The sequence below is a fragment of the Bison bison genome, unplaced genomic scaffold (assembly GCF_000754665.1).
Source record: "Bison bison bison isolate TAMUID 2011002044 unplaced genomic scaffold, Bison_UMD1.0 scf7180017864330, whole genome shotgun sequence".
NCBI lineage: Eukaryota > Metazoa > Chordata > Mammalia > Artiodactyla > Bovidae > Bison > Bison bison.
In genome coordinates, this window is record NW_011494902.1 from 3,606,178 (window position 1) to 3,619,751 (window position 13,574).

Consider the following 13,574-nt stretch of genomic DNA (forward strand, 5'->3'; position numbering starts at 1 on the left):
AAGTGTATCATTGTTGCCGTGCATTAATAAGTATGAATTGACAAGGAAACATTGGGAGTGTAAGTTCTATAAATTATGAATCTGGCATTTAGGGGTCTCCTGATAGGAAATTTTTCTGGCAGGCCAGAGGTAGAATATCCTTGCAGATTAAGACATTTTAACCAGGAACTATAGATTTCAGAAAGGAAATAGATAACACTTCTTAAATCTAAACTGGTATGTTAGGTTTTCAGCTTCTTTTTATGTGCTTTCCCCAGCTTCCTTTATAAAATTGAAACTGATGAGAAAACTGGATTTACAGGACATCTGTTAGGTAAAAGTGAGAGACCTCTAAGGCTTTGGAATGTGGTTTTCCATTAATATCTCAGATGCTTCTTTAAGGTAGAAATTTATTTAAGGGTCTGCACCCTTTTCTGTGAAGGACCAAATAGTAACTATTTTAGGGTTTGTGGGCTATACTGTCTGCAACAAGACAACTCTGCCATCAGAGCTAGAAAGCAACCACAGGCAACTGTAAGTGTTATAGCTGTGTTCTAGTAAATCTATTCACAAAAACAGGATACAGGTCATACTTGGCTCACTAGTGATAGTTTAAAGTTTATTCAGAGTAGTAGGAAATCTTCAGCGAGTTGAAATATAACATCTTCTAAAAACTAGTGGGAACTTTTTATTTTCCCATTTGTGACTTGAAATTGTGCCACCATCTTATTTTAGTAGTCAAAAGGTAAGATAAAATAGTTGTCTGATCTATTGATATTATATAATAGATATGGTAAGATATAAGATAAATAAGATAAAAACTTAATAAAAATAGTTTCTATACATGTCTCTAAAATAAAGTTTACAGAAAGCAAGTAATCTGCCTTTTATCCTGCTCTTAAATTGTAGGTAAAGTCTTTTTTGACACAACATGAGCCATCTAAATATCTCTTTGCTTCTATTCTGAAAAAGCTCAAGTTCACATTCATTTGAACATTGAATAGGAATCTTGGACACTTAACACATTGAAAATTTCAACATATGTAGCAGCCTTTTCTCTATTTTGATTACATTAAAACATAACAAAATTTCAGATGTCAAGAATATCTGAATTTTACATTTAATGACTGTCACCAGAACAACATTGATTGTATTTGGCCTACCTATAAGAGGGTTGGGGGAGGGGGGGAGGGGGCGGTTATTGATTAATAACAAACCCTCATGTGTTTTTTATAATTTGAATTTTTCTGAAACTGAATCAGAATGATTTATTGTTAATTTTGGACCCAGGGGCACTGTGTATCTGCTAGATTTACTACTGTGTCCAAGTAGAAAAGTGGTCTTTTTTTTTTTTCAAATGAAGAAGTGGTAGTATAGGCAATAGATCTTTTTTTCATCTAAACTGAATCAAAAGGCTCCTGAGACTTTAGCAGGAACTAGTTGTCACAGATTATGAGCACATAATGATGCAAAATTTTTATCAGTCTCTTTATACTAAATGGGCATTAATAATATTATATGACATTCTCATTTGATATTATTAATACTTGTGTTGAGAGTGGCCAGTAACTTTCTACGGAGTTGAAAACTATAATTCATCTTAACCTTACCACTTTGGAAAAGTGAATCATCTCTTATTTCATTGTAATCCTAAATTTAAGAAGAAAAATTGTAGAAATGTGACCAGGGTGATTTACTGAAATGTTAATAATATGTTGTCTGCTAGGAAGTTACAAATATAGGTAAAGAAATTTTTTCATTTTAACTTTGAAATGGTTTTAAATTTAAAGAAACTGTGAAATGGTACACATTCTGTGCTGTTATACCCTGTACCCAGTTTCTCTAATATTAGCATCTTACATAATAACAACATCTAAGATCACATGTTCCATTTAGTTGCCATGCCCCCCTTTAATCTCTCTTCCAATCTGTGATAATTTTTCTGTCTTTTCTTTCATTTCCTTAACACTTTGAAGAATAATGGTCAGTTATTTTATAAAATGTTCCTCAGTTAGAGTTTGTCTCATGTTTTCCCATTGTTAAATTGAGGTTTTGCATTTTTGGCAAGAATACCACAGAAATGAGTTGTCCTACTCAATGCATTTCATCAAGGTGTATCATGTTGATATGTTTTATTGCTGGTAACGATAGTCATGATCACTTGGTTAGGGTCGTAAAGTTACTAATTTTCTTTTTGTAATTAATATCTTGATTATACAAATATTCTCTTTTTTCCTTAAACTTTTGGGCACTGATTGTAAAGAATCTAATGATGGACTTTGCCCACCACAATTATTCCTGATGTTTGCCTGATAGCAGTTTTCTGTTTGGGAGCAATTTTTTAAATGTGACTAAATTTTTCAGAGATTCTAAGTAAGCTTTTAAAATCAGGGACATGTGGGAGGAGGGGTTTTTGTTTGATTGTTTTTTGGATTTTTTGTTTGTTTTGGTTTTTTCTTTTTTTTTTAATCAAAAAAATTTTTTTTAAGATTCGTCTTTGAAAATACCAATTCAGAGCTATGTGTACTTCTGTATGTGCTGATGGTTGAATTAGGAAGGTGATCATGAAGTAGATGAACTCTTGTGCTTTCTTTTTAATATTGCCCACTTGAGAGAATTCTAAATCTAAAGGCACCTTCTAAGTTTTAAATTTAAATTTTATTTTTAGAGCTAACACATGAGTTTCTACAAATATTGGAGAAAACGCCTAGTAGGTTGAAGAAGATTCGATACTGGAGGGTAAGAGAATTGACAGGGTTTATCAGAACATCAGTTTCTAATAATTTGAATTTTTATGGTTAAATATTCTTATTTCTAATATTTGAAGTAATTACAGTGTATCATAAGCTACATGCGCTCATAATTTATCCAACTACTGTGTCCAGTAGACTTTGCTATAAATAACTTTATGGATTTCTTATTCTCATAGTGATTACTGTGGAAATAGTATCCTCACTTTACAAAAAGGGGAATTAAAGCTAGACAAGTTAAATTCCTCTCTCAGATGCTGGGCTGGAATTTATTCAGTATCTAATTTAAAGCCAGTGCTTTCACTATATATAGTCTTATTTTATGTCTTTAAATAAGATGTTTGTTTACTCGCAACAAAGTCCAACCCCAGGTGATTTTATTTTCATATGTTTAGAATTTTTATAAGCAAAGACATTTCTATTAAATTCCTTTGCTGTCATTGTTTCTTCTGTGTTTTATTTAAATAGGCTAACCAGGCAGCTGGGAAACCAAAAGTAGATGGACAAGTATCAGAAACGCCTCTTCTGGGTTCATCTTTGGTCCAGAATTCCATGTTAGTAGATAGTGTTACTGGTGTGCCTACCAAACCAAGTTTTCAGAAACCATCTACATCAGCTTTCCCTGCACCAGTACCTCTAAATTCAGGAAATATTTCTGTTCAAGACAGCCATGCATCTGATAATTTGTCAATGCTAGCAACAGGAATGCCAAGTACCTCGTATGGTTTGTCATCACACCAAGAATGGCCTCAGCATCAAGAGTCGGCAAGGACAGAACAGATATATTCACAGAAACAGGAAATATCTGGTAGCCAGTACAACATCAACTTCAAGCAGGGACCTTCTGTATCATTGCATTCAGGATTACATCACAGACCTGACAAAATTTCTGATCATTCTTCTGTTAAGCAAGATTATACTCATAAAGCAGGGAGCAGTAAACACCATGGGCCAATTTCTGCTACTCCTGGAGTAATTCCTCAGAAAATGTCTTTAGATAAATATAGAGAAAAACGTAAGCTAGAAAGCCTTGATCTGGATGCAAGGGATCATTATATAGCTGCCCAGGTAGAACAGCAGCACAAACATGTACAGTCTCAGGCAGCCAGCAGCAGTTCTGTGACTTCTCCCATTAAAATGAAAATTCCCATTACAAATGCTGAAAAACCTGAAAAATATATGGCAGAGAAGAAGGAAAAGAGTGGATCACTGAAATTACGGATTCCAATACCACCCACTGATAAAAGTGTCAGTAAAGAAGAACTGAAAATGAAAATAAAAGTTTCTTCCTCAGAAAGACACAGCTCTTCTGATGAAGGCAGTGGGAAGAGCAAGCATTCAAGCCCACATATTAGCAGGGACCATAAGGAGAAGCACAAGGAGCATCCTTCCAACCGCCACCACCCCAGCAGTCACAAGCATTCCCACTCATACAGTGGCAGCAGCAGTGGTGGCAGTAAACACAGTGCTGACGGAATAGCACCCACTGTTCTGAGGAGTCCTGTTGGCCTGAGCAGTGATGGCATTTCCTCTAGTTCCAGCTCTTCAAGGAAGAAGCTGCATATCAATGATGCATCTCACAACCATCACTCCAAAATGAGCAAAAGTTCCAAAAGTTCAGGTAGTTCATCTAGTTCTTCCTCCTCTGTTAAGCAGTATATATCCTCTCACAACTCTGTTTTTAACCATCCCTTACCCCCTCCTCCCCCTGTCACATACCAGGTGGGCTACGGACATCTCAGCACCCTCGTGAAACTGGACAAGAAGCCAGTGGAGACCAACGGTCCTGATGTCAATCACGAGTACAGTACAAACAGCCAGCATATGGACTACAAAGACACATTCGACATGCTGGACTCGCTGTTAAGTGCCCAAGGAATGAACATGTAATCATTTCTTTAGGTCAATTTTTCCTTTCCTTTTTTAATTTAAAAATTGTTAGAATGGAAAACTTCCTCCTGATCTAGCAGTGGTAACACCTGCTGTTAGTACCACTGCTTCAATATTTGTAAGTGCTGCTTTATTCTTCATTCTGAAAAGAAGAGATTATAGTAAACAAGTCTTTATCTCCACATATGATAGTGTTATAAATACTGTAAAAGCATGGAAGGTGCAAAACTCAGTATTTCTACAATTGCAGCTAAGAACATTAGGGTGAATGGCTGGCTGCTTCTAGGAATATAAGATGCCTCAAGCATTCGTTTATTTATAATTTGAATACTGTAGCTATTTTTTGTTGTTGCTTGGCTTTTGAATGAGTGTAAATTGTTTTCTTTTGTGTATTTATACTTGTATGTATGATTTGCATGTTTCACTGATAAAGGGATAAAACAGTATACTGACAACTGTTTACAAGAAAGTGGAGAAAAATGTACATACATTTTTGTATGTTTAGATATTACCATAAATACTCAGGATTGGAGCTGCTTGTAAGTATAACAATATACAGAATAACTTTATTTTATCTTGTCAGAGTCCATCACTAATCTAAAACAAAGGTGGCACTTTTTCATGTTAACCTTAAACTCTAGGCCTTACTGGAAGCCACTGAAGGGGGACACTTCACTACCGGATGGGTATGCAGTGCCACAGATGGTTGTTTACTCCGTGAGGCACTGATTCTGCCTTCAGAGGTTCTGACCAGACTGGCTGCTGAAAGAGCCCCTGAATTTCTGAAGGCTTGAAGAGGAAAAAATAAAGTTTACATACTCTTGATGTGAAGTGCATTTAAGTGTTTGTTGGCTTGTTGCAGTACTATAAACACAGAGGTGTTAATAATGGTTAAGTAGATTACTATGATTTGAAAACTAAATTCACAAAAACTTACATTAGTGCAGAATTAGTAAGTTTTTTTCTTAAATAAAGAACTTTAACACTACATATTTTAACCGTAAACAGAATCGCTTTTCCTTTAGCATTCAGAATGACACCATGTTCTTAAACATACCCCTCCCTTGAAGTGTGTTTGTGTGTGATGCCATATTTCTTTTTCAGGTAAATGCAGTCTTCCTTATAAAAATGAAATTAAACCTGTTGCTCTCTCAGTTGTTTTATATTCTAACAATAAATAAACAAAAAAGGTCACTGACTGTGCATTGTACCTGTATTTATATCTTATGGTTGTTAACAGGAAGCTCTCTGAGGGGAAGAAAAAAGGTAAGCCTCCAGATAAAACAGCTAGTGGAGGTTTTCCATGTGTTTGCACATCTCAGTATATTCCTGTTGAGGTCAAGTTTGCACAGTCTTCTGACTTCTGAGCAAATGATAGACTTTAACTTGTTTAAAATTTGTCTTAAATGCCAGTAACGTGGCTCTGGTTTATCAGCTAATCTTTAATTCTGTGGTAAATCTTTGAGCTGTTGAGTATCTTTGAGATGGGTTGAATTCAACTTCTGTTGAACTGAAAACTGTCTTAATTTTTTCCTCTATGTATATGAATTATTTTTGTTACAAAGCCACTGATATGTGCACAATTGTAATTTTACTCAAGTATGTTGCAGTTGTAAATATTAGAGTTTAATCTTGTGCTCTACTTTTATTTAGCAATTACCTGATTTGCCGGTAGCTTTATAATTTTTTTTAAGATAATTATTCGTTATTTTGTCAATGTTATTTGAATTTAGGATACTAGGAGTCTCTTTCTAGGGACTTTGCTTAGCTAGCATGTCCTAACTTTGTTCTTGTCTTGCATAACTTTAGTAATCTTTGTCATTACATGTAACTTTGTTGCTCTGTATGGCATATTATTGTATCCATAAACATGGTAATTTTGATACAGTTATACTTTTACAGTGGTACATAATCCAAGGACTAGTATAGAATTAAGAGGAGTGCAAGATGAGGGAGGGAAGGGTTTTTTTTGTTCTTGGTAATTTAGATGTGAAACCTCTATGGAGCTATCATGTGAAATGATACTGGGTGGTTGTGCTACTGTATAATGGGGATGATAATACCAGGAATTTCAATAAGATTTTGTAAAGAATATCCAGAAAAGTAGTGAACTTATTTTCAGTATGACATAGAAAACAATGTGAATATTTAAGGTCTGTGACTATACTTAAACTTCACTAAGAATTTGCAGAATTGTTTTGAGATGTGAGAATAAAGGTAATTTTGTTGAATCTTTTGGTGCTAATGATGGACAGTTAAAAAGGTAGCTAGTGTATATTGTTATGGGGAAGTACTTATTAGTTACTTCCAAAATTGATAATGCTATGTATTCACTTTTCACTCTGTAAATGTAATTCTTTACAATGACTTTATTTATTAAAGGGCAGACAGTTGTAATTTTTACAGGGTTTTGTGAGCTATTCAAACTCTTTAACTTCTGAACAGGATATTAGCTTCTAAAACCACAGTGGGGATAAAATATGGAAATTCTTTTAAGTTTCATTTCCATTAAATGAGAACCCTTATAATTCATATTGCCATGAATTTGACCATCTTGTTTGCATAAAATAGTTCATCAGCCTGGTCCCAGTAGGCTCAACCAAAGAAAAAGACTCCAATGAATGGACATTATTACTGAGTCTTCTTGTAAGTAGCCATAAATAAACCAAAATAGTATCAAATTTAGGTATGAAATTCCACATGTGCAAAGTACTGTTAAGGTGATACATTTTTGATGAGATTTTTAAAAATATTTGAACTATTAAAAACCGTTATCTTTAAACATCCTATAAAAGAGTGATTCATTTTGCAGTTGTGTTTTCCTTAGATCAGAGATCATTGATTTGTTACCTTTATGCAGAAGCACATTACATAGAAAGGCTTTACTTCTACCTCTTTGAACTAATTTTTTGATATTGAGCTGTGCCCCCTAAATATTTGCCTTAGCTGTTTTAAAATACACTGTTTTCAGAACCAAAGCAAAGGAGTGGTTTTTTCACAGAAACATTCTCAGAGGCAAACATTATCCCAGAAAACTGGTGGTAGCATCTTTTAGTAGTAAGACCTTGCAAAATGTCCTAGTTCCTTTTTTTTTTTTAATTAACGCTGAGGTTCATTTTTTTGTTGCAGGTATTTAAATACTGAAAAGTCATGTAGTCACCCCAAGGTTTATCTTTGAAAACAGTACAAGTGCGTCTTGATCTCTGTATGCAGATTCATTCTTGTTAGAGTTCTTAAGAATCAAAGAAAATTTCTACCATGATAAATGGTTTCATGCAAAATGTCATAAGGGGTGCTTACATTACTTTGTGCAAACAGATTATAATTACGTAGGATATATTTCCTGGCCTGTCTATCTACTTTGAACTGAAGAAATGACTAGTTAAGGTCAATTTCAGGTAATCAAATTTGAAATGTTTTTGTTACCGAATGTCCTGCCTTAAAAGCATTTTAAGCACATATTTTTGGTTATATTTGAGAACTTAAATTATTTTTATTCCTTAACTAATCTTAAGATTAATCTTAACTAATAAACCACTGCTTATATATGCATGACTATTACATACTCTTTAAGTAGTATCCTTGGTTGGTTAGATTTTTTTAGGGTTTTTCATTTACTATGGAAATAGAGTTTTAAAAAACATGGTAATATCTCTAAGGGAAGATAGTTCTGTCAAGATATTTCACCATTCCCAAGTTTTATCTAAACAGAAAAGCAATTTTTTGTGACCTACTACTGTGCTTAAATAGCTAGGTGATTTTTAAGATCTTTGCTGAGAAAAATCAGAGCTTTTGTTACAAAGAATTCTTTATTCAGCAGTCTCTGCTTTCTTGGAAGGTAGTAGGATTTCCTAACCACATTTATCCAGATAAAAAAATGAGTTAAGTCCCACAAGTGAGAAAACACTTGGTGACAGATGCTAATTTCATGGACCAGTTTGTTTGTTAGGCTGACTTAGGAGTTTCTGGATTGGAGAAGCAGCGTATTCTGCCCTCGTCTTTCTCAGGTGTCAAATTACAGTATCAGTGCATTAATTTGAGGATTCACAACTATATTGATAACCTGACATTTTTTTTCCTGTAAACCAACAAATGTAAGCCAAATAGTCAGAAGTTTGTCTTGGTAAGAGAAGTTTGCCTCTGAAACATCTGTATTCCAAGCATTTTAGGTCTGATACTATGCATCCATTTTTTATTTTGCAATGTTAATTTGGGCACAGCCACCTTTTGCTTCTATGACTCCTCTTCTGTTCATTTACCAGTATGTGTTCTGGTTGAAGTTTCATAAGGTAGCTTGCTAAATAAGCAAGATACATTGGAAGGTTGTGTGGCTAGGAGTAATTCTGGTCTCTCAAAAGTGACTTACCCTGTTCTCTGTGATCCATTAATCGCAAAAGTAAATTCTGAGGGCTGATTTCCTTTATTTCCAAGTTTGGGGGAGAAATCGCACTTAAAACCTGTTTAGTGGTTGATTTAACTCGATTTGCCTATTGTGAATGAGTACATTTTTTTTTTTAAGTTGTGTTTTTCAAGCAGTTTCACCCACCTAGTTTGAAAAACTTATGTACTCATTTGTTGGCAGCAATAATTGGGATTTCATTTTGTGAATGTACTCAGAACCCCCAAGGACTATTGAACAGGATGTTTGCCAATAGAAAATCTAAAACAAGAGTTTGTGTATATGGCATGAATTCAATTAGACATTGAATTTCATCTCAATATCTATTAAAAGGAATTATTAATAAAGTTTGTTTATTGACAACATAAATCCAAGGCTCCAACATGTCTTGTTAATTTAAATCAGAAATAACTTCCTGGGAGATGTGGGAAATGAGATCTCTAATGTAAAAGTTACTCTTCAGTTTAGTGACTTCGTGTATCATCAAGGAGTGTGGCCACTAGGATCAGATTGTCCATATTCCAGTCTCAGCCCCATCACTTAGTTGCTGATGTCTGGGTAAATGACTTTGTGCCTTGATTTCCTAATCTACAAAATGTCAGCAGTAGTACCTATTCATTGCGTTGTGAGGCTTAAGATTTGGTTGATCAGTGAAAGCTAAATAGAATGGATGGTGTTGAAGAACATCCATTAGAAGCAGGTTGCGGATAATTCAGGAAACTGGTAAAGGCCAGGCCAGGTACAGTAAACTTGTGTGTTAGACACTGCAGGCCTACTGTTTACAGAATTCGAGTTGTTCATTCCGACTCATACTTTGGTATTTTCTTGTGTACCTTCTTGCATCACCTCCACAATTAGTCATGTGAAATTTAAACATAAACTGCTTTAACATGGCTGTTCTTTCCAACCCCTTTCCCTCCCACACCTGTTTTCCTGCACAATACTTGAAAGAAATTCGAAGCCTGCAGTGGCTTTCATAAAAGAGAACTAGGATAGAAAAGTTACTTTCTCTAACAGGCACTTTAAGCCTAAATATAAAATAAATGTCTTGAAATCACGTTAGATTTGTCTTTATTTCATGTTGATAACACCAGTAAGGAGTGAAAGTAAAAGTCGCTTAGTGGTGTCCAACTCTTGCTACCACATGGACTATACAATCCATGGAATTCTCCAGTCCAGAATACTAGAGTGGGTAGCCTTTCCCTTCTCCAGGGGATCTTCCCAACCCAGGAATCGAACCCAGGTGTCCTGCATTGCAGGGTGGATTCTTTACCAGTTGAGTCACAAGGAATAAGGAGCCAGTAAGGAGTAAGGGTTTGTTGTGTTTTTTTGTTGTGTGTGTGTGTTTTTTTTTTTTTTAAGAATATAATGGTTTTATTTAGGAACATAAAGTCAGTAATTCCCCTTAACCAAAGTTAGTAATCTCATTTAGCAATTCACCCTACTCAATTGTTTATTCACTCCACCCTCCTCCCCCGCCCAGCCCCCTGCTGCTATTAGTATAATGGAGAAAATTGTTCATTTTGCTTCAGGTCTTGTATATGACCTGTTCCCTCCACCCCAACACTACCTCCCAAATGAGGGTTTTTAATCATACTGCCGTGAAATTAACAGGCTTATTGAGACCTTAAACCAGTGTCCAGGCATATCCCCAAGATCAGTTTTCTTTAGTCTTTCAAGTCAGAAACAATTGCTTTAGAGACAAGTCAGCTGTGGATTTTCACAAGTTTAAAGAGTCATAACAATATGAGTGCTACAGCTCTTCCTCAGGGCTGTGTGTATGTAGTTCAGCTTTTCACAGTACAGTGTGGTACACAAAACTCTTCTTGTTAATGATCAATGAAGATACAGACTGCCTACACCCAGTATTTTCAACTTGAATCACCTGGAAAGCTTTTTAAAACGTAAGTTGCTTTAGTTACATAACTGCCTTCAACTGAATACTTGGAAGTACAGCAGCTATGAGGAATAAAGATGGCCTGGTACGTGATGGAGGCTTTTCATGGTCTTTGAGTAGATAAGTGGCTTTTTATATTGGAAATACTCAGTACACTAAAGGCCCGGGACTGTTACCATGGTCAAGCAGGAGAGTGTGGATAAAGTAGGTAGAATCGTGCACGTCCCCCAACCCCGTACTCCAGCGCTCTGGCTTTTCCACAGTGGCAACTCTCTTAATTCAGCCATTGAAAAGTGTCCACAGCATAAGGGCTAAAATAAGGTAAAGTTAAGGATGTTCTAGAGTTGGAACTACTTTTAGGATTTTACTTGGGAAGTTAAATTTCCTTTGGTTGACCTTAAGACCTGTTCAGTATGTAGTGAAATTCAACTTCTGAATGTGCTTGAAAACGTGGTGTACCTGGTCAGATGGGGGTATAGGCATGGAAGGAAATGCAGTGTCGCTAAATGAAAAGAGAAGCTTTGGAGACCAGTTAAGTCATTAGAATCATTGTACTGGTGAGTTTATCAGCATCTCGAGGTTTTTTTTGAGTAGAAATAATGTAACTCATTTCATTTATAAACTACAAATCTGGGAGGCAGCAGGGAAAAGACTAAAGTCAGATCTGGGTAGCAGCCCCAAGTCACTCACCAGTTGGATGACCTTGAGAAAGTTAACGTGTTTCTGAGCACTACTGTCTGTTAATAAAATCAGACTGCCACCAACCCAGACAGCCAGAATTAAATGATGTGTGCCTTTCACTATTAAGAGCTCAACGAATGCTTGCCCTCCCAGCCTTCACCTTTCTGAAATCCCAGTCTTCTTTCAGGACCTCTACCTCCTAAAGGAAGATACAAAGGGAGCAAACACCTGGGCAGTGATACAAGCTTAATTTCAACATTAATAAATGACAAAACAGAAAGCTCTTAGGATCAAGACTTGCCTATTAAAAATGTACAAATTTTGAAGGTTCTGTTAGTGTTCAGTGTTTTCCTGTATCCGAAGAGGGGTAGGTTTATTAACAGCGACTTTGTGTGTCCTTTACTGTGATCTCTATACATAGTATAAACATTTCTTAGTCCCTGCCCTTTCTTCACAGGGTTTTTATAGTTAATTGCTCCAAAGTCAGATATAATCATTCAGACTGAAACCCATACTAAGATTAAAAAACCCTACTTAAGATGGTGTTGATACACAAGTAAAATAAGCAAAGTATCCCTTCAGTTTTTATCAAATGTGAGGGAAGAACCCTACAAACCAGAGAGAGAGAAGGAAGGTATACCTTCAAAGAACCTTCTAAACATGTTGGCCAAAGTAAACTCTTACCTTAGCTGGACCGTGTTTCACATATCTCAAAAACTTCTCAAGAAGCAGCTTGATTTTGACAAAGCTTCACAACTGGTGAGAATTAGAATTCCCCTCAAGTTAGCTTGTAGTTATGCCATCTTCAAATGATACCAGCTACTAAATATCTGTAGACCTGGCTAAAGACAGTAGGTGTCAATGAAATATAGATGAGTGGAGTCACAGCAAACCTTATCAAAAAGTCCACCAACTTAAGACTTTGTAATAATTCTGACAACTTATCCCCATGCACTTTTGCAAGGTTTTTCAGTGTCCTGGAAATGAAAGAGTGACCTTAGCACGGATGTCCTTCCATCAGGTGATGTGAGCAAAATATCCTAGAAAAGTTTGTATGCTGACCCACTCTCCCCTTATCAGATCAATGAGCTTTTATCCCACCAGCTGGCTTATGTTTAGCTAGTTCTCAGTGCAGTAATGATTATATTAACTCTGTAAACAAGTGAAGACCTCAAATCATAGTACAAAGCGCAGGGAAGGCAGCCTGAGGATTATGGAGCTCACCTTGTAGAGCCCAGCTTCTTATAGGTGGGAACTTACGAGGAGTTAGGGGACCCTCTGGCAATGAAAGGCCAAGACCCTTAGCTCTTCCTGTTAATGTTGAGGCCCCTGTAATCACCAGTGTTAAGGCTGCTGCCTATGTAATCTGAAGCTAGTGACTTTCTCCTCTATCTTCTCACCTTCCTCCACTCTCCTTTGTAAGAATTAAATAAGTGCCTTTGCCCACCAAGCAAGAAAATACATTTACTTTTTTATACAATTTATTTTGAGCTAATGACATTAAAATTAACAGGCAAAAAAATAGAAGGAAATAGCATATAAATCAAGAGAATTTGTAGTTTCTGGATAAAACTGTAAACACTGGAATTTTTCTCTTCTTACTGTTTAAGACAATTTGCTCATCAGTTCAGTCGCTCAGTTGTGTCCGACTCTTTGTGACCCCATGAATCGAAGCATGCCAGGCTCCCTGTCCATCACCAACTCCCAGAGTCTACTCAGAATCCTGTCCATCGAGTCGTTGATGCCATCCAGCCATCTCATCCTCTGTCATCTGCCCCCAATCCCTCCCAGCATCAGGGTCTTTTCCAATGAGTCAACTCTTCACATGAGGTGACCAAAGTATTGGAGTTTCAGCTTTAGCATCAGTCCTTCCAATGAACACCCAGGACTGATCTTTAGGATGGACTGGTTGGATCTCCTTGCAGTCCAAGGGACTCTCAAGAGTCTTCTCCAACACCACAGTTCAAAAACATCAATT

General features: G+C 36.2%; 1 protein-coding gene across 4 annotated transcripts in view; it reads left to right on the forward strand.

Annotated features, from left to right (window-relative positions):
• Nucleotides 1-5,811, forward strand: part of CCNT2 (cyclin T2) — a 30,418-nt gene extending 24,607 nt beyond the window's left edge. For 2 of the 4 annotated variants that reach the window (XM_010853642.1, XM_010853645.1), the window contains 2 exons: nt 2,648-2,718; nt 3,198-5,811. In XM_010853642.1, coding sequence (XP_010851944.1) covers nt 2,648-2,718; nt 3,198-4,619 — 1,493 coding nt within the window. In that variant the 3' untranslated portion in view covers nt 4,620-5,811. The remainder of the gene's footprint in view (nt 1-2,647; nt 2,719-3,197) is intronic. The other 2 variants (XM_010853644.1, XM_010853646.1) reach the window with 2 other exon arrangements.
• The last annotated feature ends 7,763 nt before the right edge of the window (nt 5,812-13,574 follow it).